Source organism: Heloderma suspectum, chromosome 7, assembly GCF_057233095.1.
Source record: "Heloderma suspectum isolate Gila_16-S chromosome 7, 16-S_ref, whole genome shotgun sequence".
NCBI lineage: Eukaryota > Metazoa > Chordata > Lepidosauria > Squamata > Helodermatidae > Heloderma > Heloderma suspectum.
The window spans coordinates 21573672-21599420 of NC_139464.1; the positions used below are offsets into that span (position 1 = coordinate 21573672).

General features: G+C 46.4%; 1 protein-coding gene across 1 annotated transcript in view; it reads right to left on the minus strand.

Moving 5' to 3' along the window:
* PTPRO (protein tyrosine phosphatase receptor type O) overlaps positions 1 to 4488 on the minus strand; it is a 98842-nt gene extending 94354 nt beyond the window's left edge. Inside the window, exon 1 of the mRNA XM_084811873.1 lies at positions 4428 to 4488. Coding sequence (XP_084667999.1) covers positions 4428 to 4488 — 61 coding nt within the window. The remainder of the gene's footprint in view (positions 1 to 4427) is intronic.
* Positions 4489 to 25749: the final 21261 nt, after the last annotated feature.

Consider the following 25749-nt stretch of genomic DNA (forward strand, 5'->3'; position numbering starts at 1 on the left):
GGGGGCAGCCGAATGGGCATATACACGGTTACAGATGCTCGTTTTATTATTTTATTATTTTTACTTTAAATATATATTTATACCCTTTTCTACAACAAAATGATGCTTATACCCAGGGAAATGCATTTAGCATCAGGGCAGCAGAAGCAAACTCCATGTTATCCCTGTAGTCCTGAAAGTGATATGGGTTAAGTGAGTTTAAAATGCAAAACTACACATGCTCAGTGTAATTTCTTTCTTTTTAAAAGTCGTTGTTTTGCTGCTGCTGTTATTTGCTCTTACGCATCAGGAATGGAGGGAAGGGAAACATTAACTGTGTGCTTCACAACTAAAATAATACACATGGCCATCTAAAGAGGAGGGGGGCATAAGCCCATTAAGTCCAGGGTCTAAAATTCCCTATCTGCACCAGTGATTCAGTTTGCTACATACTCCTGGGTAAAGACCCACAAGGCTGTCGCTCTCTCTCTCATTACTTTCTGCCTTACATCGGCTTCCTATGTTATAATAATCAGATTGCGATTTTCTAATTTCAGCAACTTTACGGAGTGAATGATTACATTACTGTGTTACTTCTTCCTAGGAGAAATCAAATCAGCAACGGAAGCTGTATTCATTTTTTATTACCAATTTATTTTGCCCCATCTTTTGATTTAATTACCTGATGATCAGATTTAGCGGAAGGCATTGTCAGCGGCTCCTCTTTCCTCCTGTCTTCCTTAGAGCAGTGGCTACCAAATCAGCATGGGCTAATGAATAGCATTTAGAGATGCCTATTCACATTGCTACTTCAGGAACATCCCGGTAGCTAAGTGGGAAAAGAATCCTGCACTCACCATTCAAAGTCAGAGGAGGAGCCTAAACCTGTTGACACGTTGTTGTAGCCCAGGAGAGTTATAACCTTTCAGTCAGGGGTGGGCAACCTCACCCGTGGGCCACAGTCTCCCCCAAAATGAATGCAAAATATTGTGGGGAAAAGGCATCCAGAGCACTATTGGCACCAAAAAGGTCATCTAAATTTGACTCTTTTAGGGCTCCATTAAATTGTTTAAAACTTTTGGTGGGGCAGGGGAGAGGCTACACTGGGGGGCAGCAGGGGCTGTATGCAGTGGAGGCTGGTGGCTCCCATGTCAGTGGGTTTCAGTCAGAACTCTAGAGGAGCACCTTGGATAGCTCCTTTTGAGCTCTGACTGGTTCTGGCTGAAACCTGGAGCAGATTTCCTGCCCCGCTGACATCAGAGCCACCCATCTCCATTGGCTGTATGCAGTCTGTGGGCCATATGTTGCCCATCCCTGCTTTAAGTGCACTGATGAAGTGGGACGAGGCACTAGTGGTCTCACACTAGGGAATCTCACAGCACGGCCAGATGCCCCAGCCTTTGCACCACCAGGACAGCTTATAGCAGCCTTCCACAACCTGGTGCCCTCCAGCTGTTTTGGCTGACAACTCCCAGCATGCTTACAGGTAGAGGGATTGGCTGGCCTGAGCCTTGCTGCTCCACAGTGTCTCCCTGACAATGGCAAAAAGGCGAAGTGCCATCAGTCAGCCCAGAAGGAGCCACATGACCTGGGGACTCTGTTGGCCTTATATAAGTATTTTCCTAGGCCGGGCTCCTTAGTCTGACCAACCTGTCTGAGACAGAAGGTGTTAAACAGCTTTGCCCGCCAACTAGGGATGTACGGACCATGTAAAGTCTGCTCCGTCTGTATTTCACGGATTGTCAGGCGCCTTTTGTTCCATCATCCGCTCACAGACAGATTCAGGTGTGTGTGTTTTTAGTTTTGTGGAAAAATATGCAAATAACTCTGCAAGAGGGTTTGCAACAATGCACATAATTTACCTTAGTATGTAACATTTAGCATATGTTAATTTCCATTCAACTTTCCCCAGTGTATATTTACCAGTCCCAGCAGAAACTTGCATATTTTCCTATGAAAAAATATGCGTAATTTTCGGGAAAGCAATAAATAAATAAATAAATAAATCTGGAAGTCCACAGACTCCGCATGGCCTGAGGACGTCAACCCGCAACAGATTCTTCAGGCCGGATTCTTAGAAACCTGAGCACGTTGTAGTCTGGCTCAAATTTCTCCAGCATCCCTACCACCAGCCCAACACATTATCTGCCTCCTGGATCCTTGCCGGCTTACTTTGGAACTTGACCACTGGCCTGGTTGGACCATGCTGTTTAATTCTGACCCTGATGGTCCCTGACATGTGCACTAGCTGCTTTTTCTCTGCAGCAAGACTGTGTGTTGCCTGCTGTTGGCAGACAAAAGAACTGGGGAGGGATTGTCCTACTTTACAGAGAACAGCCCCCTCTTTTGGAGACCTGGCAGAGGACAGTCCTCTGTTTGAAGGTGTCCTCTGTCTGATGGGCTGTCCAGCTGAACTCTGGTTAAAGTCAAAGAACCATAAGGTGGGGAGAGCAGCGCAGGCCTTGAAATTGCCCATCCACAGGGAGCACCTGGACTGCAGCAGACTGAGCAGGCACACGGGTCACCTGGTCAGTCTCCTCCTCTATACTGAGATGTCTTGTCTATTTAAATAACAGTTATCCTTTCTAAATTTGTGCATACACACACATGCAGATGTTATGCAAAGTGGTGTCCTCTTTTGCCCTCTGATGTAGTTCCTCTTTTTTGATGACATGGAAGTGGCCACCTTAGGAGGAATTGGTGGATGTGGGCACAGATGGCTTCCCCCCCTCCCCTTTTATCAGTGCATTGAAAGATACACACACATGGTAGAACATGACTGCTGAGAGATCAAGGGGCTATGTTTCTGGCCTGAAACACCAGGCAATAAGCAGACAGGGTAGATTTTCAGAGAAAGCAGTGACCACACACAGGAGTAGAGATGCGTGGGTGACATGTGATTGGATTGGAAATAAGGTGAACTATCTCCCCCTACACACACCAATTGGGAAGCAGGTCAGCTCATTTCCAAGTCCATCAGATGTGAGAGATTACTTGTGAGGTGAAGAGGCTGCAGGAGCCAAAAATGCTGCTGGTCTTGGGAAAATCTCACCCATCACTGAGGCCTCTCTTCCCTCAATGGTCCACCATGGGGAGGGGGAGCTTTCTCCCCTCCCACAGTGGTTTTTGCTGATGTTGTCCAAAACTTTAGGTGCCTTTCACAGCTTTGCATGGCTGGGAGAAGTCCCAGAGAGGTTGCTCCTGTAAATAGCTGAGTGTTTAGGGCTGAGTGAGTAGGAGGTGAATTTATCCTGGCATACCTTCTGACTCAGCTTTTAATGTGAGCTGAGAAGGATTTGCAGTGCCCACCTCTTTGCTTCAGGGGCATTATGAGCCCCTGAAGCTCATATTTCTGTCTGAGTCCAGCGAGCTTTTGCTAGTCTCCTCACACAGGAGTTTTGGGGAAGGGTTTCAGATGCACAGAAGAACAGGGGGAATCATCTAAGGAGCAGCAAGGGAGAACGGGTGGGATCATACATGGGGTTATTCCATTTTCTCTTTGTAACAGCCTTGTGGGGTAGGTTTAGCCTGAGAAAGGCAGTGACTTTGCCTGAGGACATCCCATGAGATGAGCCTCATGGGTAAGCATGGATTTGAGCCCCGGTCTCTACAATCCATGTTGTCCAACACTGCTGTCATTACACCTCACCAGCTATTAGCTTCAACCAACGTATTGAAGAATTACATTGGTTGTAATTGGTGACAATTACTTCTTCCCCACCGCACACACACACTAGAGAGAAGCATGCAGTATGTTTACAGCATGCTGTCTTTTCCAGTCCCATGAACGTCCAATTGTTATTCTCTCAGTTGGAGAATCAGCACTATGACAAGGAACAAGATCAATACAGTGTTAGGAGGCTGAAAAATAAAATGAGAGAGAGAGAGGGAGGGAGGGAGGGAGGGAGAGCATTGATCTGACCCAGATGTAGCAGCAATTTTAGGCTTCCCTTAAAATCTAAGCCTCTTGCTGGAGAAAGGGCCATATTGTTTTAGACGTGAGGTTTTTAATTGCTTTCCAGAAAAGAAAATAATATCTGGAAAGCATCAATAAAACAGGCTGAGACTCATGCAGCAGATTTCATTCGAGGAGAAATAATAAACCCAGGGATCATTTTCCCCAGTACCTAGAGCCAGTTCACAGAATTGGCCGCAACCTCCCTGCTCTCATAGGAAGCTGCTTTACACCAAGTCAAACTCTTTCTCCATCTAGGCCAGTGCTGCCTAGTCTGACTGGCAGTGGCTCTCCGGGTTCTCAAGCAGAGGTCTTTCCTATCACCTGTGACAGTGGAGTCTGGTGGCTCCAATTGCAGTTCCAATTTTGGTGGCTGGAATAGGGTTCAGCACCTTGGATAGCTTCTTTAGAGTTCTGGCTTGTTCTGCCTGAAACCCAGAAACCAAAAATGGGGCCACCAGCCTCCACTGACTTGTGACCTGATCCTTTTAACTGGAGGTGTCGGGAATTGAGCTGCGGATGTTCTTCATGAAAACCATGCTCTCCGACTTCATGCGCACTTAGGCATGGGTGAGAACCAGGTTTATTCAAACTTGGAGCAGGCCCACTGAAATCAGTGGGACAAGTACGTTGTGCTTAATGCAAATCCCTCTAAACATGACTAAGTCTGGATCCAACTCTTTGGGTGGTTTTCACTGCCCTGCCTGAACTTGAAAGGATGCCCAAGAACCAGTGGTGGCTGGTGAGGCCAGCTCCAGAGGGGCTGTGATTCCATTCAGGGTTTTCGTTACCACCAGCCAAAACTCTTAACAGCACTATCCAAGCTGCTGAAAGGTGCTATCCATGGTGCTGAACCCATTTGGGGGCTAGGGTCCAGCATCTTGGCTAGCACCTTTCAGCACCTTGGATGGCGCTGTTAGAGTTTTGGCTGGCGGGAACTTAAACCCTGAATGGCGTCACAGCCCCTCCAAAAGTGGAGTCACCACCCCCACTGCCTGGAACACGCTCCTGCAGCTGCTCATGTCTTGAAGAGGTGGGCAAGCTGTCCTTCAGGGAGCAATGCCACCACTAAAGAGCCTCTGATTGGAGAATCCTGATAATCCCCAGAGGAACCCCCCAGGGATTCCTTAGAACACCATCTGAAAAAATGGCAGAGAATCAGAGAAGCCCTCTTTATCTGTGCTCCTGAACAGTGAGGGCTAAAACTGAGGAAGGGGTGGGGCTACACACACTGGCCACACCCTCAAATCCCCCAGTTTTAGCCCTCATACCAGGCCTGCCCTTTGAGATCCTCACCCTTTCCTCACTGAGTGGCACATTCATTCTGCAGGGGAGCTCTATCTGCATTCACCCAAATGTGAGCGGAACTCTCTACGCGCTTGGGAACCTGAAGAAGCAAATGTGAGCAAACTCCCAGCAGGCCATGTTCTTTTGGCACCTCACGCAGAAAATGCCACATGTACCTCTTCTCCTCTGGCAGTAAAAATACAACAATAAGTTAGACAACTTGAAGAAGCTGTCGAAACAATGAGCAGCTCTTCTCCATCCCTCTGTCCAATTTTCTAGCGATGACATCTGGAGGGGGCACAACCTTTGAGGCAACCATTTTTCTGGGAGGGCTGACAAGCTCTGAGGAATTAACTGCAGGGCAGTAAGAAAGGGCTTTTCACAAAGATACATATATCCCTCTTAAATTTGTCATCGTAGCATGATACGTAATAAAGATGGATGGGAGAAAGATTGAGGAGCTTCTGTCTCTGGGGAAACATGGAGGGGTATACATTAGGGATGCTGGAGAAATTCGAGATGGACTAAAATGAGCTTGGATTTCTAAGAATCTGACTTGTGGAATCTGCTGCAGAGCAACCCCCTCAGGCAGCATGGAGTCGGTGGACTTCCGGATGATTTTTTTACTTTCCCAAAATTTACACATATACATTCGTAGGAAAATACGTAAGTTTCTGCTGAGGAAACGTTGAATGGAATGGGGACAATATGCTAAATATTACATACTGAGGTAAATTATGTAAATACTTACGTAAATACTTAAATAATTATTTGCGTATTTTTCCGCACAATGAAAAGACAATATTCGCATCCATCTGTGGTCAGACAATGGAACAAAAGGCACCTGACAATCCACGAAACACAGACAGAGCAGATTTTACACAGTCAGTACATCCCTGGTATATATAAATTGCTTTCATTCGATCGTAGAGATGGATGTTAGCAAAACATAAATGCGGGAGGGAAATGTACAGATATGGTCCTTTTAAAGGCCCTGTTCAGGGGAACAGTGTCAGGCCCACTGACAGCCCCTGGGTCATCTTCCTCTCCTGCTTTCCCGTCCCCATTCCTCTGCGCATTTCATTGCTGGATCCTAGTTTTGGCTGTTAGGTTTTCCTCCAAAATGACACAGAAACATTTGCATGTACAACATCATGGGCCATGGGGGAAGCAGGCTCACAGGGGCATGAACAGAAGAGGGGCCAGAGTGTAGTGGACAAACACATGCTTTGCATGCAGAAAGTCCCAGGTTTCATCCCTGGTGTCTCCACCTAAAATGATCTCAATGAGAGGGGCTGAAAAAGACCTCTCTCTCTTCCTGAGACCCTGCAGAGCCAGGGTCATGACATCTGAGTAGTCAGGGCTGGGCAGCTTGTGGCCCTCCAGATGTTTTGGCCTACAATTCTGATCAGCCCTAGCCAGCATAGCCAATGGTGAAGGATGATGGGAGTTGTAGGCCAAAACATCTGGAGGGCCACAAATGGCCCATCCTTGGAGAATATTGCACTGGACTATTACATGGATCACTAATCTGAGTCAGTATACGGCAGCTTCCTATGTAGAGAGGCAGAATATAAAGTTCTCTCTCAGTGGTATTGAACACCAAGGAAAACAAATTGAACAGGATCTATAAAACTAATAGTGAAGATGGTTGGAAATGGCATCTACCGAGTTCCCATGAGACTCCTAAGCAGGAGCGCTCAATCCTCACATACTCACTGCACATCTAGGGTTACAGTTGAGGCATTGTTCTTGCACTGAGCACTCTTCCAAAAGGAACATGACAGCGATGTGCAGTCCTCTCGCAAACATCAATAGGCCCCGAGGAGCCACTGTGAAATGCCAAAGGACAGCTAAGGGACCAATTGCTTTGACATTGCTTATTTCACAGAGCCAGGCTTCATCGGCAGCCTCATTTGCTGCATCCCCACAGCAGCCGCCAACGGTGGCGGATGGGTCTGGAACCAGATCGAAGTGGTGTGCTAAGCTTGAAGGCCCGGCCATAGCCCAATTAGGCATGTTTTTTATCAATATGTTCTCATATGGTCTCAATACGCCCGTGATCTTTAACAGACAGGGAGCCATATGGCACAGGGGAAGCAAAGGATTTTTTGTTGCCCGTATGGGTTGTCATGACAACAGAGATAATTAAGCATCACAATAGTAAAGTTGCAGCATTTAGCAGCATTTAACCACTGAATGTTGGCGAACACTTTTGCCTTCCCTTCTTAGTCCTCTGTCTTTTATTGCTTCCTTCTGCTGGGTCTCAGTTCTTAAGCTGGGCTGCTTCACTTGCTTTCGTTGTTATCCCTCTATCAGTGGGCCAAACTAGAGAAAGGCGGGGTATAAATGCAATAAATGAATGAATGAATGAATGAACCACATGATTGGCTCCTGAATGCTTTTGTTATTGTTGTTTGCTTAATTAAGAGCTGCTGGGGCAGGAAGATGAGAAAATGGATTACAGTATGGGGGAAAGGGTATTCAATCCTTTGCCCCCACCATGGTCTCAATCCAAATCCACGCCCCCCCCCCCAGAATGGGGGAAGCTGCCATTCATGATAGTGGCAACTTTTCTCCAAAACTGTCCCCAATCCAGATCAGGACTATAATGAGAGCAAATGATCCAATGCCCTACTCCTCCATGCCATAGTCCCAGTTGGGATGAGCACCGCCAACCCTTCCTGAGCACACAAGAGCCAATCACATGTTTAACATCATGTCTAGTTTGGCCCTGTGTCAGGAGCTAATCAACGTATAAGGAGAATTTGCAGGATTAGGTCTTGACATTCTCTAAGCTGCGCTGGGAATCTGACTGAAGGGTGGGGTATAAATCCCTATAACACATCTAAATTAAACAAGATCAGGTAAAATGGGGCCCAAGGTGGTGTCATGACAATTGGGAGACCAGTAAACAGATAGGACTAGGAGCCAGCTCTTTGGACCAGGCAGGAAGTTCAAGAGAGGAGCTCCAAAAATGTGCTCAGCAGCCAGAGAAGACTGAAAACATTGCTGACCAGAAACAGCTCTGGAGGAAACAGTTATCCTTGGCGGTAAGGAAAACAATCAAACTAGTGTGTCTCATCATCTGAGTAGGGCAGCAGTGGGCAACTCATGGCCCTCCAGATATCGGCCCTAGCCAGCACAGCCAATGATGAGGGATCATGGGAGTTCTAGGCCAAAACATCTGGAGGGCCACAACCTGGCCACCCCTGGGATAGGAGATTTCTGGGTTCACATTGGAGAAGCAGTATTAAAATCTCCCTTGGGGTGGGAATGAGAGCTGCCCATAGAAATTACTTGAGAGATTCCGAAATTTAGCATAGCTGTGACTGGACAGTAGGTGCCCTCCCCCACCCACACCCACACAAGGAGCAGCAAAGATAATCGATTATAATTATTATCACCACAACTCTGCTTTGGAGGCTCCCTTGCTGACTTCTTTGCTCTCTGGGGATAAATGCTATGAAATAATGATTCTGCAAGTTTGAAGCAGAAGCCAAAGATGCATGGGGGTAATGGGTTGCCTGCACTCCACATAAGTTTCCCAATAAACTTCTCCCCACCATATCCAGAGCTGTTTCAACTTTTAAACAAACAAACAAACAAACAAACAAACACCATTTCCTTTTTTAAAAAGGGGGTGGAACAAATTAATCACTAAGTTCATGAATGATTAGGCAGTGGATTTTTTAAAAGGTGGACAACCCAGCTGAGAAAAGATGGCCAGCCCATCTGAGACATAAGGGTGGTAAAACTGATGGATGAGCTTGGGTTTGATCTGCTGGCATGCATGTCTGTTGTTTCAGTTGCAATGCCTGCCTCCTTGTCTGACTATGGTGGACATGCTGGGAGTTCTCTTTGTATTTATGTCTGTCTTCAGCCGAAGATACTAATTTGGCACCAGCTTGGGTAAACAGCAGAAAGATACAGTATCACAGTTTCAAATAAACACATGCATTAAAATAAAATAAAAAATGCTTACTGGTTAACACAGTGATTGATCTAGCTGGCTTGGAAACCATATTTGCGCTCACTACCATCAAAGTCACTATGTAATACAGGCCATGGTAGGTGGCATTAAATACCACAGGGGCAGGTAAAGTGCTGTTGAATTCGTCAAACTGGAAAAAATGGTTCTTGGATTCGCCGGTGATCTTCACGACATACACCGAGGACAATGAGCTCACCACGTCAGCTGCCTCGAGGAAAACAGCTATGCAGTTGTCATCTCGCACAGCCACTCGGAAAGGTGCCACATTCTGCAAGTCAATACGGAAAGAAAATAGGGTTGTAAAAGGTCACTCCCGAACAGGTGGGGCAATACTGCCTGCCACCAGGTGAGTAGAGGCTTCATTTGTGTTTCTGTAGGCTGCAAAATTATGGGGACTAGGAAGGCTTCATGATGGTCAGATCAAGCATTGTTGCCAATGGAAGAAAGGGAGGAGCATTGCACAGGAAATCCCCAGGCACCCCCACCCCTAAATTCTGACATCATCTGTTCCGGAGTGTAAGCTTTGTCCCAGTAGACACACTACCTGCAGAGGTGTAAGAACCTCTGCAAGGGTATGGTTCCCATGGTGCTTCCAGGAATATCTGCAAGATGGCAAAATGATTGCTTTGCATGCCAGTACTCCTGGCCCCCAGAGTAAGGTAATGCTGAGATAGGAAGTGGCTATGTGAACAGCCCAGCCACACGATTGTTGTCCTACAAATGTTACCAGCCAAGGCTGGCCCAAGATATTTTGCTGCCTGAGGCAAAGGACAACATGCCATGCAGACACACACCACCTTCCACGTACAGAAGCTGACTGGATTGGCAGTTGAATTTGACTTCACTGGCAATGGGGCAGTGTCCTCCACTGCACCTGATGACAGCAGGCTAGCACAGAGGTCACGGGGCTGTCTGTGTGGCACACCCAGCTCTGTCCTCCAACACCACACTGCTAGGGATGGCAGAGAATTCCGCCACGGACTCAAATGAGGCTGGATTCCAGAGAATCCAACCTCCGGATTCTGTGGCGGAACGGCACCACTTACCTCCAGCTCTGGAGGATTTCATGCAGAGTGGCTCTCTGGCTCCCTATACAAGGTGATACACTAATGGCGGCTGCCATTAGCCTACTGCTGGGAAAAACACAGATGCAAATGGTGTATTGTATGCCACTTGTGGCTGTAAAGCACTGATTTTGACCTAAATGCAGCCTCCATCAACAGTGGCTCTGAGGAGGCCCAAGAACCAGTCCCTGATCCTTCTGAACTGGGGCCCACTGCCTTGAATCTCATATCCTATCTATGCAACACACACAAGAGATGCCACTATCCCTGACTCTGAGGAGTGGGCTTTGGATCACTGCCTTGTTGTGGCGAAGGGGCTTGCGTAACTCAGTGAAGCCATAAGCTATGCCGTGCAGGGCCACCCAAGATGGACAGGTCATGGCAGAGGGTTCTGACAAAATGTGGTCCACTGGAGAAGGAAATGGAAACCCACTCCAGTATTCTTGCCAAGAAAACCCCATGGAACGTATCACAAGGCTAAAAGATATGATGCCAGAAGGTGAGCCCCTCAGGTCGGAAGGTATCTAATATACAACTGGGGAAGAGCAGAGAGTATTTCCAAGTAGCGCCAGAAAGAGGGAAGCGGCTGGGCCAAACCCAAAAGGACACTCAGCTGTGGATGTGTCTGGTGGTGAAAAGAAAATCCGATGCTGTAAAGAACAATATTGTTTAGGAACCTGGAATGTCAGATCAATGAATCAAGGTAAGCTGGAGGTGGTCAAACATGAGATGGCAAGATTGAACATCGACATCTTGGGAATCAGTGAACTCAAATGGACAGGCATGGGCGAATTTAATTCAGGTGACCATCATATCTACTATTGTGGGCAAGAATCCCTTAGAAGAAATGGAGTAGCACTCATAGTCAACAAAAGGGTGGGAAAAGCAGTACTGGGGTACAATCTTAAAAATGATAGAATGATCTCAGTACGAATCCAAGGCAAACCATTCAACATCACAGTAATTCAAGTCTATGCCCCAACCACTGAGGCCGAAGAAGCTGAGGTTGATCAGTTCTATGAAGACCTCCAACACCTTCTAGAACTAACACCAAAAAAAGATGTCCTCTTCATCATAGGGGATTGGAATGCTAAAGTAGGAAGTCAAGAAATCACTGGGATAACAGGCAGGCATGGCCTTGGTGTACAAAATGAAGCAGGACAAAAGCTAATAGAGTTTTGCCAAGAGAACATGCTGATCATAGCAAACACTCTTTTCCAACAGCACAAGAGACGACTCTACACATGGACATCACCAGATGGTCAATATCGAAATCAGCTTGATTATGTCCTTTGCAGCCAAAGATGGAGAAGCTCTATACAGTCAGTCAAAATAAGACCTGGAGCTGACTGTGGCTCAGATCATGAGCTGCTTCTTGCAAAATTTCGGCTTAAATTGAAGAATGTAGGGAAAACCACTCAACCATTCAGGTATGACCTAAATCATATCCCTGATGAATATACAGTGGAGGTGAGGAATAGATTTCAGGGATTAGACCTGATGGACAGAGTGCCTGAGGAACTATGGACGGAGGTCCGTAACATTGTTCAGGAGGCAGCAACTCAATCCATCCCAAAGAAAAAGAAATGCAAGAAAGCAAAGTGGCTGTCTGATGAGGCTTTACAAGTAGCTCACGAAAGAAGGGAAGCGAAAAGCAAGGGAGAAAGGGGAAGATACACCCAACTGAATGCAGAGTTCCAAAGAATAGCAAGGAGAGACAAGAAGGCCTTCTTAAATGAACAATGCAAAGAAATCGAGGAAAACAACAGAATGGGAAAGACTAGAGATCTCTTCAAGAAAATCGGAGATCTCAAGGGAACGTTTTGTGCAAAGACAGGCATGATAAAGGACAAAGAAGGCAGGGACCTAACAGAAGCAGATGAGATTAAGGAGAGGTGGAGAGAATACACAGAAGAACTATACAGGAAAGATCTTAATGTCCCTGATAGCCATGATAGTGCGGTCACTGAACTTGAGCCGGACATCCTAGAGAGTGAAGTCAAGTGGGCCTTAGGAAGCATTAGTAACAACAAAGCTAGCAGAGATGACAGTATTCCAGCTGAGCTATTTAAAATCCTAAAAGATGATGCTGTTAAAGTGCTGCATTCAATATGCCAACAAATTTGGAACACTCAACAGTGGCCACAAGACTGGAAAAGGTCAGTTTACATTCCAATTCCAAAGAAGGGCAACGCCAAAGAGTGTTCAAACTACCGCACAATTGCGCTCATTTCACATGCCAGCAAGGTGATGCTCAAAATCCTACAAGCTAGGCTTCAACAGTATGCGAACCGAGAACTACCGGAAGTACAAGCTGGGTTTCAAAGAGGCAGAGGAACTAGAGATCAAATCGCCAACATTCGCTGCATCATGGAGAAAGCAAGAGAATTCCAGAAAAATGTCTGTTTCTCCTTCATTGACTACGCTAAAGCCTTTGATTGTGTGGATCACAACAAACTGTGGCAAATTCTTAAAGAGATGGGAGTACCAGACCACCTTACCTGTCTCCTGAGAAACCTGTACGAGGGTCAAGAAGCAACAGTAAGAACCAGACATAGAACAACAGAGTGGTTCCAAATTGGGAAAGGAGTACGACAAGGCTGCATATTGTCACCCTGCTTATTTAACTTATATGCAGAGTACATCATGAGAAATGCCGGGTTGGATGAATCAGAGGTCGGAATTAAGATTGCTGGGAGAATTATCAACAACCTCCGATATGCAGACGATACCACCCTAATGGCAGAAAGCGAAGAGGATCTCAAGAGCCTCTTGTTGAGGGTGAAAGAGGAGAGTGCAAAAGCTGGTTTGAAACTCAACATTAAAAAAACAAAGATCATGGCATCTGGCCCTATCACTTCCTGGCATATAGAAGGGGAAGAAATGGAAGCAGTGACAGATTTTACTTTCTTGGGCTCCAAGATCACCGCAGACGGTGACTGTAGCCATGAAATTAAAAGACACTTGCTCCTTGGGAGGAAAGCTATGGCAAACCTAGACAGGATAGTAAGAAGCAGAGACATCACCTTGCCGACAAAGGTCCGTCTAATCAAAGCTATGGTTTTCCCAGTAGTAATGTATGGCTGTGAGAGCTGGACTATAAGGAAGGCTGAGCGCCGAAGAATTGCTGCTTTCGAACTGTGGTGCTGGAGAAGACTCTTACGAGTCCCCTGGACTGCAAGGAGGTCAAATCAGTCCATCATAAAGGAAATCAACCCTGAGTGCTCATTGGAAGGACAGATACTGAAGCTGAAGCTCCAATATTTTGGCCACCTAATGCGAAGAGAAAACTCTCTGGAAAAGACCCTGATGCTGGGAAAAACTGAAGGCAAAAGGAGAAGGGGACGGCAGAGGATGAGATGGCTAGATAGCATCACTGATGCAATGAATATGAACTTGAGCATGCTCCGGGAGAGAGTGCAGGACAGGAAGGCCTGGAGTGCTATGGTCCATGGGGTCACGAAGAGTCGGACACGACTGAACGACTGAACAACAAAGTGAACAGGGAGACCCTGAAGAGCAGTTCCCAACCAGCTTCTCTCTGCTCCAACCTCCCCAGGAGAAGCCAGTGCCTACAAGAAAAGGCCACTGGTGCGTTAACATCCAGATATGGCCCCTGAGGGGACGGAGCTTCTAGAAAGTCTCTGCTGGTCTGACTAAACCTGTGCCAGTTACTTCCAGTCAGTTCTGGGGTAACTTGGCAGTTGTCTAGCTGCAGGAGAGCTCTCCGTGGTCCTGAACTCAACTCCAAGTCCTGGTCTGGGACCTCCAGCGCCGGCTGCGGTACTGAAACTGCTTCTGAGCCAGTCGCCTATCCCGCATTCTGCTTCTTCGGGTGAGCTGTTGCCCGGAGTGGCCGATGGAATCTCAGATGAAGTAGGACACAGCTAAGCTTTGAAGTCAGTGCTCAAAGTGGGGCTGGATGTGACGGGATGCTCTCAATGGCTGTTACTTTGAATGGGTATATGCTACCTCCAGGATTAGAAGCAGCAGCCCTATGTACACCAACTGGTAGGAAACACGAGTGGGAGGGTCTATTGCACTCATGTCCTATTTGTTGGTTTCCCGTGGACAGTTAGATGGCCACTGTGTGAACAGAACGCTGGACTAGATAGATCCTTGGTCAGATCCAGCAGCGCTCTTACATAGTTATGTTTTCATGCACTCAAAGGAAGAACCTTGCTCCTTTAGAGTTCTGATTGGTTCTGACTGAAACCTGGAGCAGATTTATCGCCCCACTGACATTGGAGCCACCTTGCCTCCACTGTTATAAGTAACCTTTATGAAAAAAACATTGCGTTCTTCTGCTTCCCTTGTCTATTGGTGTTTAATGTAATCCAAATAAAAATCCATAAGAATAAACAGAGCAGTCCTAACGCCATTAGATAGTGCTCTGAGAGGGATTAGGATTGGAGGCTCCAGTTACACCTATGGAAAGCTCCGTAGTCATAAGTCTGCCACTGGCAATGTTCCTATGGGTGGTAATCAATGGAAGACCCTGAGATATTGCATTCTAGGGGCAGAGTAGGGCTGAGATGGAGGTGGCCTGGGATCTGTCGGATCTTCTAAAGCCCCTTCATCAGGCAGGAAGGCCCCAGAATCACCCCTTCCTCTCTGCCAGCCTGGTGCTGGTGTAAGTAATTGCACCCCCCCCCCCATTGGAACCAAATCTAGGAAAAAGAAAACTGCATGGCAAAAATAAAGTCCTCCCCTGCCCACACTTCAAGCACATGCTAAAGAGGAAATAACAAAAAGGACTAACTGGAGGGAGTGGGGAAAAACCCACACCTTCAAAGAGGAAGTCGCTGCTGAGAACAGACAGCACTGAGAACAAAAGAAAGATATCTCCAAGGTATGTTTTGGAGCCAAGGATCAGTAATTTGTATCTAGAGGTTATTCTTTGCTCCATCATCGTGTTTATTTGTATGCCACTTTGCCAAATTATGTGGCTGACAAGTAAACAAATTAAAATAGAATCATACACATCTTAGACACATTTCATATTATATCCATGTTACAAGCAACCAGAGACATTGCAACTGAAATGCCCCTAAATATGTAAAACTACATTTCTATCATGAGTAATTGTTATCACAGAAATATCCACATTTAGCTAACAGATCCTTCACTAACTTATCCAAATTGCTAGGATATCAATTGCAAATATGTTAATGGGCTTCTTCACACAGAGCTTTTATCCTGCTATTGAGATTGCTCACTCATGGAAGTTTGTGGGTGCTTTTCATGACGTTGTCAACCTCCAGGGCACATCCAGAGGTATTTCCTGGTTATTCCATCTCAAAAAGATCTGGAAACAATGAACCATCTATTTAAGTCAGATTGTTACACTATTAAAACAGCCACTAGATGGTGCTGTTTCATTGATCACTATGGAACCTTGGAATAGGGATGTCAGAGAATTTCTCCATGAATCTCTGGGAGGCCGAATGCCAACGCATTCGGCCCCCTGAAATTGGTGGAGAAACGATCCGCCACCCCCCCGCCACCCCTCCCGCAATGGGACTTACCTCGTGCGAATGTCCCTCGCGGCGGCGGCTCCCAGCAGCATTGCGGTGGTGGCCGGTCTTCCAACCGGCTGCCGCCGCCGCCATTTCCAAGTGAAAAAAACAACAAACGTGATAGGCTACATAAAGATTTACGTAGCCTATCACGGCTAGATTTTCAAAAAACACCGTGATAGGCTACATAAATCTTTACGTAGCCTATCACGGCTGACTTTAAGGGGGGAAAAAAAGAAAAAGCGCGTACGCAAATGGCGGCGCCCATGGGCACCGCCATTTGCGTTCCTTATTTTGGCATGGGTAGTCTACGTAAATATTTACATAGACTACGGCGAAAATAAGGGCAATGCTATTTGCGTTCCCCTTATTTTCGCCGTAGTCTACGTAAATATTTACGTAGACTACCCGTGCCAAAATAAGGAATGCAAATGGCGGCGCCCATGGGCGCCGCCATTTGCATACACGCTTTTTTTTTTCTTTCAAAGTCAGCCGTGATAGGCTACATAAACATTTACATAGCCTATCATGGCTGACTGCAGGGACGCAAACGGCGGCGGCTACAGCCGCTGCCATTTGTGTCCCGGCAGGAGACGAGATTCGCGGCCGGGGAGATGGGGCGCTCCCCCCCGGCCAGAATTTCGGTGGGGAGGGACGGGGCGCCTCCCCTCCACCAAGAATTTCGGGGGGAGAAACGGAGCGCCTCCCCCCCACCACAAAGCAAGCTGAGGGACCAGGTAAGGGACTTTCGTCCATCCCTACCTTGGAAATTAAAAACGTCCCCTCTCAGCAATCATGTGGTCGCTGTCTGGGAGCCTGCTGTAAACGCGGAAAGGCTCCACAACGGGAGGACTGTGGGTTTTTTTCTTTAATGTAAAGGCAGCCAATATCAAAATGTTACAGTTTTAACCAGTTGGGCCCAAAGCCTATCGAAGCAGCAACATTGCAAGAACGTAGCAGAAATTGGAGCAGCATTTATCTCGATCAACATAAGATGTTCACATTTTCAGTCCCTGCAGCTACCCACAAAACCCATGCCAAGGAATTTTACTGTGCCTCACAAACAAAGGCTGGAGACCCCATTTCTCACCTGGGCCACCTTATTCCCTCACTCTCACCTAGGGCATCCTCCATTATGGACTCCTCCTTCCCTCAGCAAGGGCCCCCAAATCATACAACTATTCACCACCAATTCTTCCCATAACATGCACCAAATGGACCAGCACTCTCTAGCCACCTTGAGAAGCAGGTGGGAACGAGCCAGACAGAGAGCACGGATCAGGTCTTTTAGGACTCACAGCTAGATGGTTGTTAGCACATCAGATATAAGCAGGGATGCTTTGAAATTCTCCTCATCTGAATCTCTCCCAGAATTTTGGCATTCCATATTACTGGTCTTGCTTCTATCAAGAATTCTCCATTGATAAGCAGGCACACAGGTCACCCACAGGTCTTCCACACAATGATGTATTGTATTTCCATTTAAATTAGAGCTGTGCCAAAAAATTCTCCCACATTTTTTCAGTATCGTCATTCAATGTGATAGAAAACAATTGCTTTCTAAAAGAAATTCAGAGGAGGAGAAATTTCAGAGAAATTCTCAAGGGTTGGGTTTGTGGTTCTTGTGCTTACCTTACTTTTGAGGTGGCTGAGGAGTGTGCATGGGTGTCCTGTCTGTCATAGTACAATAATCCCTGTGGCAGCTTGTAGCTTCCTGGGCTTCCTGCACTTCAGCCAAAGCCATCATGAGGCAACTCCTTTTTAGTTCAGGAAGTGCAGGGGGCCTGGGAGGCTGCAGAGCAATGGAAATATGTGTAATAGAGAGAGAAAACACACACAGCACCCTTGGCCACCTCGCAGTAATTAGGTGAGCTCAAAAATACCGCCAAACGAAATTCAAAATTCTGCCTCAACAAAGGCGAAGCCTCAACACAGTTGATGCTGTTGCCACCTACAGAAGCAGTCCAATAAAGCAAAGACCCTGAGGAAAAAAGAAAGAACCTGTGCTGCAACAGTGAGCCCTCTCTGTGAGAAACTGCTGGAGAATTTCTCCTCTCCTAGGAGAAATTCGGTGAAATTGTCCCCCCAATTTCTCTGCCTACAAACAGGCTGGAGAATTTTGAAAGGCCATTTGTGCACAGCTCTAATTTAAATTACAGCGTTTGTTCTATCCATATAAATTAGCATATGCACATTTTATCCAGACCGGTGTCTAGTGGAGGCTGGTGGCTCCAGTGTCAGTGGGGCAGTGAATCCACTCCAGGTTTCAGTCAGAACCAGTCAGAACTCACCTTGGTTAGCTCCTTTAGAGTTCTGACTGGTTCTGACTGAAACCCGGAGCTGATTCACTGCCCCACTGACATTGGAGCCACCAGCCTCCACTGCCTGTGTTCTCTTTTGGGGTGATACATTTCTTTTCTTTTTTTGATGATGTGGAAGTGGCCAACCTAGACTTGACCCCTTCTGCTGGGGATGGTGGCACTGTTTTTTCATCTGCATAGGGCTATAGGGCTATAGTTCCATGGGAATTCAGGAAAAGTTCAATGCAGGGCAGAGTGAATCCACAGAACAACAAAGGAACCAAAGTGGGGAAGATCTAGATAGATACAAGGAAAGACAAATCTCCTAGACAGATACAAGGAAAGACAAATCCTTTCAGCTCACCTATTTTATTCTATGTGAGCCTTCTATCCTTTTCATTTTAGACTACTCTGTCACTCAAGAGTCAGAGGAAAATAGAAAAGTTTAACCTTTTTTATTTCCCCAGCTGTCACACAGAATATCAACTCTCTGGCTGCTGCAGAAGGAGGAAAACATCCTCTTCCTTCCATTAATAGCAAACTATCTGTCAGAAAGGAAACTGCAGGATTTCCTCAGAATCTAGCTCCTCTTATTAAAATGAAAAGGGACCACATTTAAGGGGTTTATTTCCAGCTTTTTCTCTCCCCCCCCCATTTAATTGGCTGCAGTGACGCTTTAGATCTCTCCATCTTCCTGGAGCAAAAGTCAGCACCAGGTGATATTTTCATCTCCTTTGAATCATCCCACCCTTTGATGGTCCATAGGAGAGAAACTTCAAACACCTCTACAGCTCCTGTATCAGAAGCGGCTTTGCTCTCTCGGTATAGCCAATGGAGATGTTCCTCTAGCCAGCCAGTTGGGTTTCTCCAAACAAGAAGTTCCAGAATCTTCCAATAAGATGACTCCCACGCCCACCCCTGGCCACAGGAACTAAGACAACAAACATCATGAGCTCACAAAAAGCCATGCTAGCCATCCCTTGTTGGGCATGGGGTGGGTGGGGGGACCTCTTTCAGCCTGAGGGCCAAATCCCACTTCAGAGAAGCTCTCGGGGGCTGCATTCCAGTGGTGGGTGAGACCCAAAGCAAAAGGAGTGGAATTAACAATCCAAACAAATGCAAAAAGAAAGTCAGCATGTGGAAGCTTAAAGGAGGTGTTTCAACCTAAATGATTCGCAGTTGAAGAATGTGTGGGCAACTGGGGAACCCTGGAGGGCTGGGCTGGGACCCCAGTTAGGCTCACAGGCCAAAGGTCCAACACCCCTGGTAAACACTGTAATGAAACCCTTCTAGCCTTACATCTAATTGGAGGCTGGGCATCCATCCTTGCGAGATGTCCTTTTGCAGGAAGAGAAAGTAAGCAGACACTATGTTGAGGGCCTTTGTCTGCTCCCAGCTTTTCTGCAGGCTTCAGTGTGACTTAGGCTTGTAATAATAAACTGTGAAGGAGGCTGGATGTAATCATTTGGTTTAGATGGCACAAGTCTGTCTGGCCAGATTTCCTTGGAGGTGTGAAACGGCCTCTCCAGCTGTGGCATCAGCAAATTAAATCCTGGCCAGAAGTAATGAAATGTGCATTTGCCATACCGATCCTGTCAGTCCTAACATGCAGTAACTTCCCATCGCAATAAGTGGGGCATGTTTGTCACTTCCAGGGGTGTTTTTTTGATGCTGCTTCTCCTCTCTTCCTTCCCTTGCAAAGGTGAAGAACACTGGAAGAAACAGTCATGAATACTGCCCGCTCTTTCCTCCAGTTCACCCAAGGCTGTCTGCTACACGTTGTGGCAGCACAGCCTGTCTTTTACAACACAGGTTGCAGCCAATGTCTATAAAGGGTCGGGGGGGGGGGCTCGGGGGGGCAGCTAAAAAGTGGAAACAATGAGGAGGAAGGCCAAATTCTTCCCCCTGTACATTCTCTCCTCAAAATAGTTCAGCCCTGCTAATTTTCTCCCAGGTTCTCTTCAAAACTGCAAGTAACCAACCTGGGAGAGAAATAGCTGAGGACCAGGGTTTTTTTCAGGTGGAAGTGTGTGCAGTGGAAGCTGGTGGCTCTGATTTTCATGGGGCTGTAAACCCACGGCAGGTTTCAGTCAGACCCAGCCAAAACTCTAAAGGAGCTCTCCAAGGTGCTGAACCTATGTCAGGATTAGGGTTCAACACACTGGATAGCTCCTTTAGAGTTCTGGCTGTTCTGACTGAAACCTGAAATGCGCAGCCCCACCAAAATCGGAGCCACCAGCCCCCACTGAGAGTTTGTGTGTGTCTCCGTGCCTGTGTGTGCATGTGTGTGTAAAGTGTCCTGTGCCCATGCACCCATCTTACTCCCCATTCTGAACTTTAAATTGTCTCTCTGTTTTATAGGAATTCAGTGGTGATCTGATTCTAATATATAGATGTCAAGGAAATCCCTGTTCCATGAGCAGAAGGGAAAACAGGTAAAATAGTATGCCCCACTCCATTTTGCTTTTCCCTTCTTGTGGCCTTTTCTGCTGCCACCAGGTAGAAATCCTTTTCTCACTCTGGCTGCATCCACCAGACCAGCCTTAAAACTCTCTGGGTCTCAAGTATCCAATTCAGGTAGTGTGGGGGTAGGCTATTAGATGTCTAGTAGATAACCCAAAAGAAAAGAGACCACAAAGCTTCAAATAACTGCATTTAAAGTTTACTGAAGATAAATGTTAACAGCAAATAGATTTGAATATCTGAATGGATACACACACACACCCAAACCCATATGAGCAACAGGTAATAAAACAACCAGGGACAAACACATCCAGCTCACCTAATTAGACTGTGTCCCTATTCTGTCCAGATCCTTTTCCCAAGTAATATCTGACTATCAAAGGTGCAGCACTCAATCAACCAGTTCCCCAGTTTCAACAGCTCTGACTCTTTCTTTCCTTTAGGACTTTGGGCTGCTTCCCTCACCCCCCTCTCTTTGCTTCTTACTCTGCTTCTGCAAAAGCTTCTTGTTCACTTTTGAAACCTAAAGATCTTTTCTCAACTTCTTCCTCTGATCTTCTTTTGAACCTCCTGCAAACTTTTTTCATCTTCTTCCTGAGCAGACATCCTGACTCCTACAATATAACTAAACTTTGGACTTGAGCCTCCTGCCGACCTTTGCCTTCCTGACCAGACATCCTGACTCATATAATCTAATGAAACGTTTGACTTTTTGGCTGAAACTGACCATCACACACACACACACACACACACACACACACACACGATTTAATCTCATAACATACAAAAGCCACTGGTCATGAATGCTCAGAGTTGGAAGTCCAAAACATCTGGACATCTACTTTTTGCCCACCCCTGATCTAACCAGTATTGTCCACTCTGCTCTGACTGGCAACAGCTCTCCAAAGTCTCAGGTGGCGACAGAGGTCTTTCACCTTTTAACTGAAGAGGCCAGGAATTCAACCTGGCTCCATTTGTCATGGAAGCATGTAGTCTTTGACTAAGCAATGGTTCCTTCTCTAGCATGGTGGCTAGCAGTGTGAATTGAAGACTAGGACATCCCTGGTTCAAATTTCACCTCTGACACCAATATACTAGTTGGACCCAGAAACATTGCTATTGCTTCAACACCCACCCACCCCGGCAAGAAATCTACAATATGGGGGTAATAATGCTGTCCTGCTTTAAGGCCATTGTCAAGACTACTGAGATAATATATGTGACATGATTTGGATGCCTGAAGTTTGTGTCATAGAAAAGCAAAGCATTAACTCAGGCAATTAAGAAGAAGAAAAAACTATTAAACTGTAAAGCCAGCTCAGCCAAGGAATCTGTCCTGAATGAAACTAATCCCTATGCACAGGATACCAGCTGTATACGCATCCACCTACTCAGCTACTTATGAAGCACTGACAATTAATGCAGAGCTGTTCTCTAGTGAATAAAGACTTATAAATACATAAATGGGTACAAGATGAATTACACGACTCAGTTCAAATGCTCCTTCCCACACAGGCTTTTTTCAAAACCTGGGATGATATAAACAGGGAAGATAGATTACATCATCTAATAGATCACCTTACTAATGCAAGATTGGTCTCTATAGTACAATTTCCAAATGGTATCTCCATTCTGAAGAGTGTGTCTGTGACCTGTTATCCTCCTTGTCCTGGGACACCCAAACAATTGGGTGTGGGTAGATACACTTTTACTTACACACACACACACACACACACACACTGTGTGTAAGCCCCAGAAACTGTTTGCATGGTTCTCAGAAAGACTCCTTCCCTGTTAGCAGCGAACAGCAGTTGCTAAACAGTATGAAGGTTTAATTAGACTTCAGTGAAATGATTCTGTAACCGTGGTCCTGCCCCCATGCAATCCCCCTGCCCCCTGTGATGTGATCCGTCTCTGACCTTTGACGCATTTCCCCAGAGCGCACCGGGCCCCATGTACTTCAGCACCATGGACAGGGAATAAGCTTAAGGCTTTTGAGCTGGCTGATGAGGGTGGTCTTTATATCAGAGCGGAAAGAACTGGCTGTTCCATGAGCCATCAGAAACTGCTGTAAGTTATAAATGACAACAGACTCCTGCACAAGTTGAGTGAGGAAATGTGAATATTCAGCGTGCAGGTGGGGGAGCTTAAATCTAGAAATTGAATGTAATTATTACATCATCTCTTGGGTTCCCTGCCAAGGCGTAATTGGACCCTGTAGTATGATTCTCAAGAGTTTCCTCTAATTTATATCCCCCCACCTCCGTCCCACCTGCTGTTCTTCTTTGTGAGAACAAGTCCTCACTCAAACACATGCAGTACTGTAAGAGTTGTGCATAACCCTTGTTCCTAGTGAAGCACTTAGCATTTGTTCCTCTGACCCCCACTTTTTGTGTTAGTATGAATGTTAGATTGGGTCAATGATGGCTAACGGATGGCCAATGGGTTGGATCTGACTCCTGCCCTGAAGTCATTCTGATCGACCCTTAGAGGTCCTACTAATTCTTAATCAAGATGAAGTAGAAAATTTGTTGACTTTCTCCACGAAATGAAAATTGCATTTTATTTTATTTTTTAGGGGTGTTTCTACCCCACTCTTCAGCCGAAAAAGGCTTACAAAGATGAATATTAAGACAATCCCTGCCCTCGATCTTACAATCTAAAAGACAAGACACAAATGGAAAAGGGATTGGGAGGAAGGAGGGGAAGGAAAGCAAATACACCAATGACTGATGTATAGAACCAGGTTGGTCTCCCCCTGCGATGATGTTCATCCTGGGAGGCAGGAGGTGCAGCCCTCCAGTGGCCCTCGGTTCATTCCAAGTTGCAAGAGGCAGAGATTTCCCATCATTCTTTGTGTTTTGCCTGTAATGCCCCGGTCGTGCCTGAATGCATCTGCTCCATAGCTGCACTTACTGGCAGGCATAGCACGGTGCTGCAGGGTCACCACTGTCTTCCATAGTAGGAGGAGTGGGGTGGAAGGCATGGGGAGGGTTGCCTTGTTGTGGCCTCACAACTTGCTGCATGCACACCACAGTCTGCACCCTGCCCTCCATATACAGAAAGCAGGGTTGTGCCCTGTTACCTTTCGGTTCTTGTATCAAACTTGTTCTATAAATGGAACATTGTAGTATCATTATTTAAATGCATTTAGACAAGTGGAACCTGCAACAAGATGTTGCAATGCTATCCTCGACTCCTAGGAGGAGTGCTCCTGTTCAGGGCTTCAGGCAGCCTGAAACAGGAGTAGCCCCTTTTTCATGGTGGTGGAGGGGGGTGGGGGAGTTTCAAACGTGATAAAGGAGGAAATCGCATTTTTGTTGTTGTTTGCAGCCCACTAAGGCCTTCCCCTGCTGTGCTATATAGCTGCCAGCCCTGGACCTAAACAGCAAGATAGGCAGGCAGGCAGGCAGGCAGGCAGAGCATCTCTACACCAGCCTAAAATCCCACATTTAAAACTGGGCTTTCTGCTTCCGTTTTAAATGCAGGATCATGACAGACTCCCTTTGCACACATTTCCTTGCCCCACTCCTTTCCCCCCTCCTTTTCCCCTTATCTGAGTCTTCCATATTTCTTCTATATGTTTCATTATACAGCCACTAGATGGCACTGTGGTCTAACTCCTCTTATTGTGGGTTTTTCCTCTTTTCACAGAGGGAACTCAAGCGGAACTCAAGCACTGTAATGTGATAGCTCATTATCTCTAAAAAAAAATGGAATAGTGAGGAAGATGCCCTGGAGGTTGATGACATCATCTAAAGGGCCTGCAAACTTCCATGAGTAACCAATCGCAATAGCAGGATAAAAGCTCCGTGTGAAGAAGCCCACAGACAGGCAGGCAAAGGGTGTGTGTGTGTGTGTGTGTGTGTGTGTGTCCTGCCCTCTCTGCATGTGTATTGTTCTGGAGAGTGAGAAAGGAAAAGGGTCTCCTTTTCTATTTCCTTCCTCCTGAAAGTATAGTGACAGGAGAGGATTTTTTTTAACCTCATGGCACACACACCCCACCCAACCCTAAACACCCTTCAGATACTTACTGCTGCTAGGGAAGAGCCAATCCCTCTTTCTTCCCCAATCCAGTTTCCTATATTTCCCCTTGCCACTTGATAGCTCAATATTCTATACACCCTGGACCTTCACAGGTCCTTCTCAAGCTGCTTGTATTTTTCTCCCCTCCCCCCTTTTTTCTTTTAATTTATAAATTCACACACTTCTGCATATCTACAGGGTCCCCCACTAAGCATGTAGAAACCACACCCTTATTTTTAGGTGGCCCTGTTTGACAGGCACTGTAAGCTTACTACTGAGGGAATGATGCTCATTTTGGATGTGCCTTTTAAAAACAAAAATGATGAGGAGAGGTGGGGAGCTAGGACATGAAGAAAAGGACTGGCTCCCTTCCTCCACCCCCACCTCTCAGCAGAGAACCAGCCACAGATATGAAATGCCCATTTTGCCACTGCACTCTTTCCGTAAAAGTCAACTCAATCAGAAATTCAAGCAAAAGGCTCAGCTATTTATAGAGACGCAGAAATTATGTTACAGAGGTAAGAATGCTGCAGTGGGACAAGACATGGACTCAGAAAAGGAAGTCCTTCTTCCACAGCACATAGTTAAACTATGGAATTCACTACCACAGGAAGTAGTGATGGCCACCAGTTTGCATGGCTTTAAAAGGGGGTTAGACAAATTCCTAGCGCAAAAGGCTATCAATGGCTATTAGTCCTGATGGCTATGTGCTACCTCCAGTACCAGAGGCAGTCAGCCTACGCACACTAGTTGCTGGGGAACATGGGTGGAACAGTGCTGTTGCGCTCATGCCCTGCTTGTGGGTTCCCAGTTGACAGCTGGTTGGCCACTGTGTGAACAGAATGCTGGACAAGATAGACCCTTGATCTGATCCAGCATGGCTCTTTAATGTTCTTATGTTATTAACATTGCATTTGCGACCCTCAAATGCCTTGATGCAGGCCCACCCAACTGGTGACCCACCAAACTGAACGCAGCCCATGTACAGTAGCCAACCATAGCTTCATACCTCCCCCCACACACACTTTTGTTCCTTGCCTGGGTCTGAAAAAGTGAGGGGGGAGAAATCAAGCACCCAGCTAGCCACAATGCGTGGCTACTGGACTGCGTTCAGCTGGCAGGGGGGAGGTGTAAAAAGCTGTGCAAACTTGTCTGGATACAT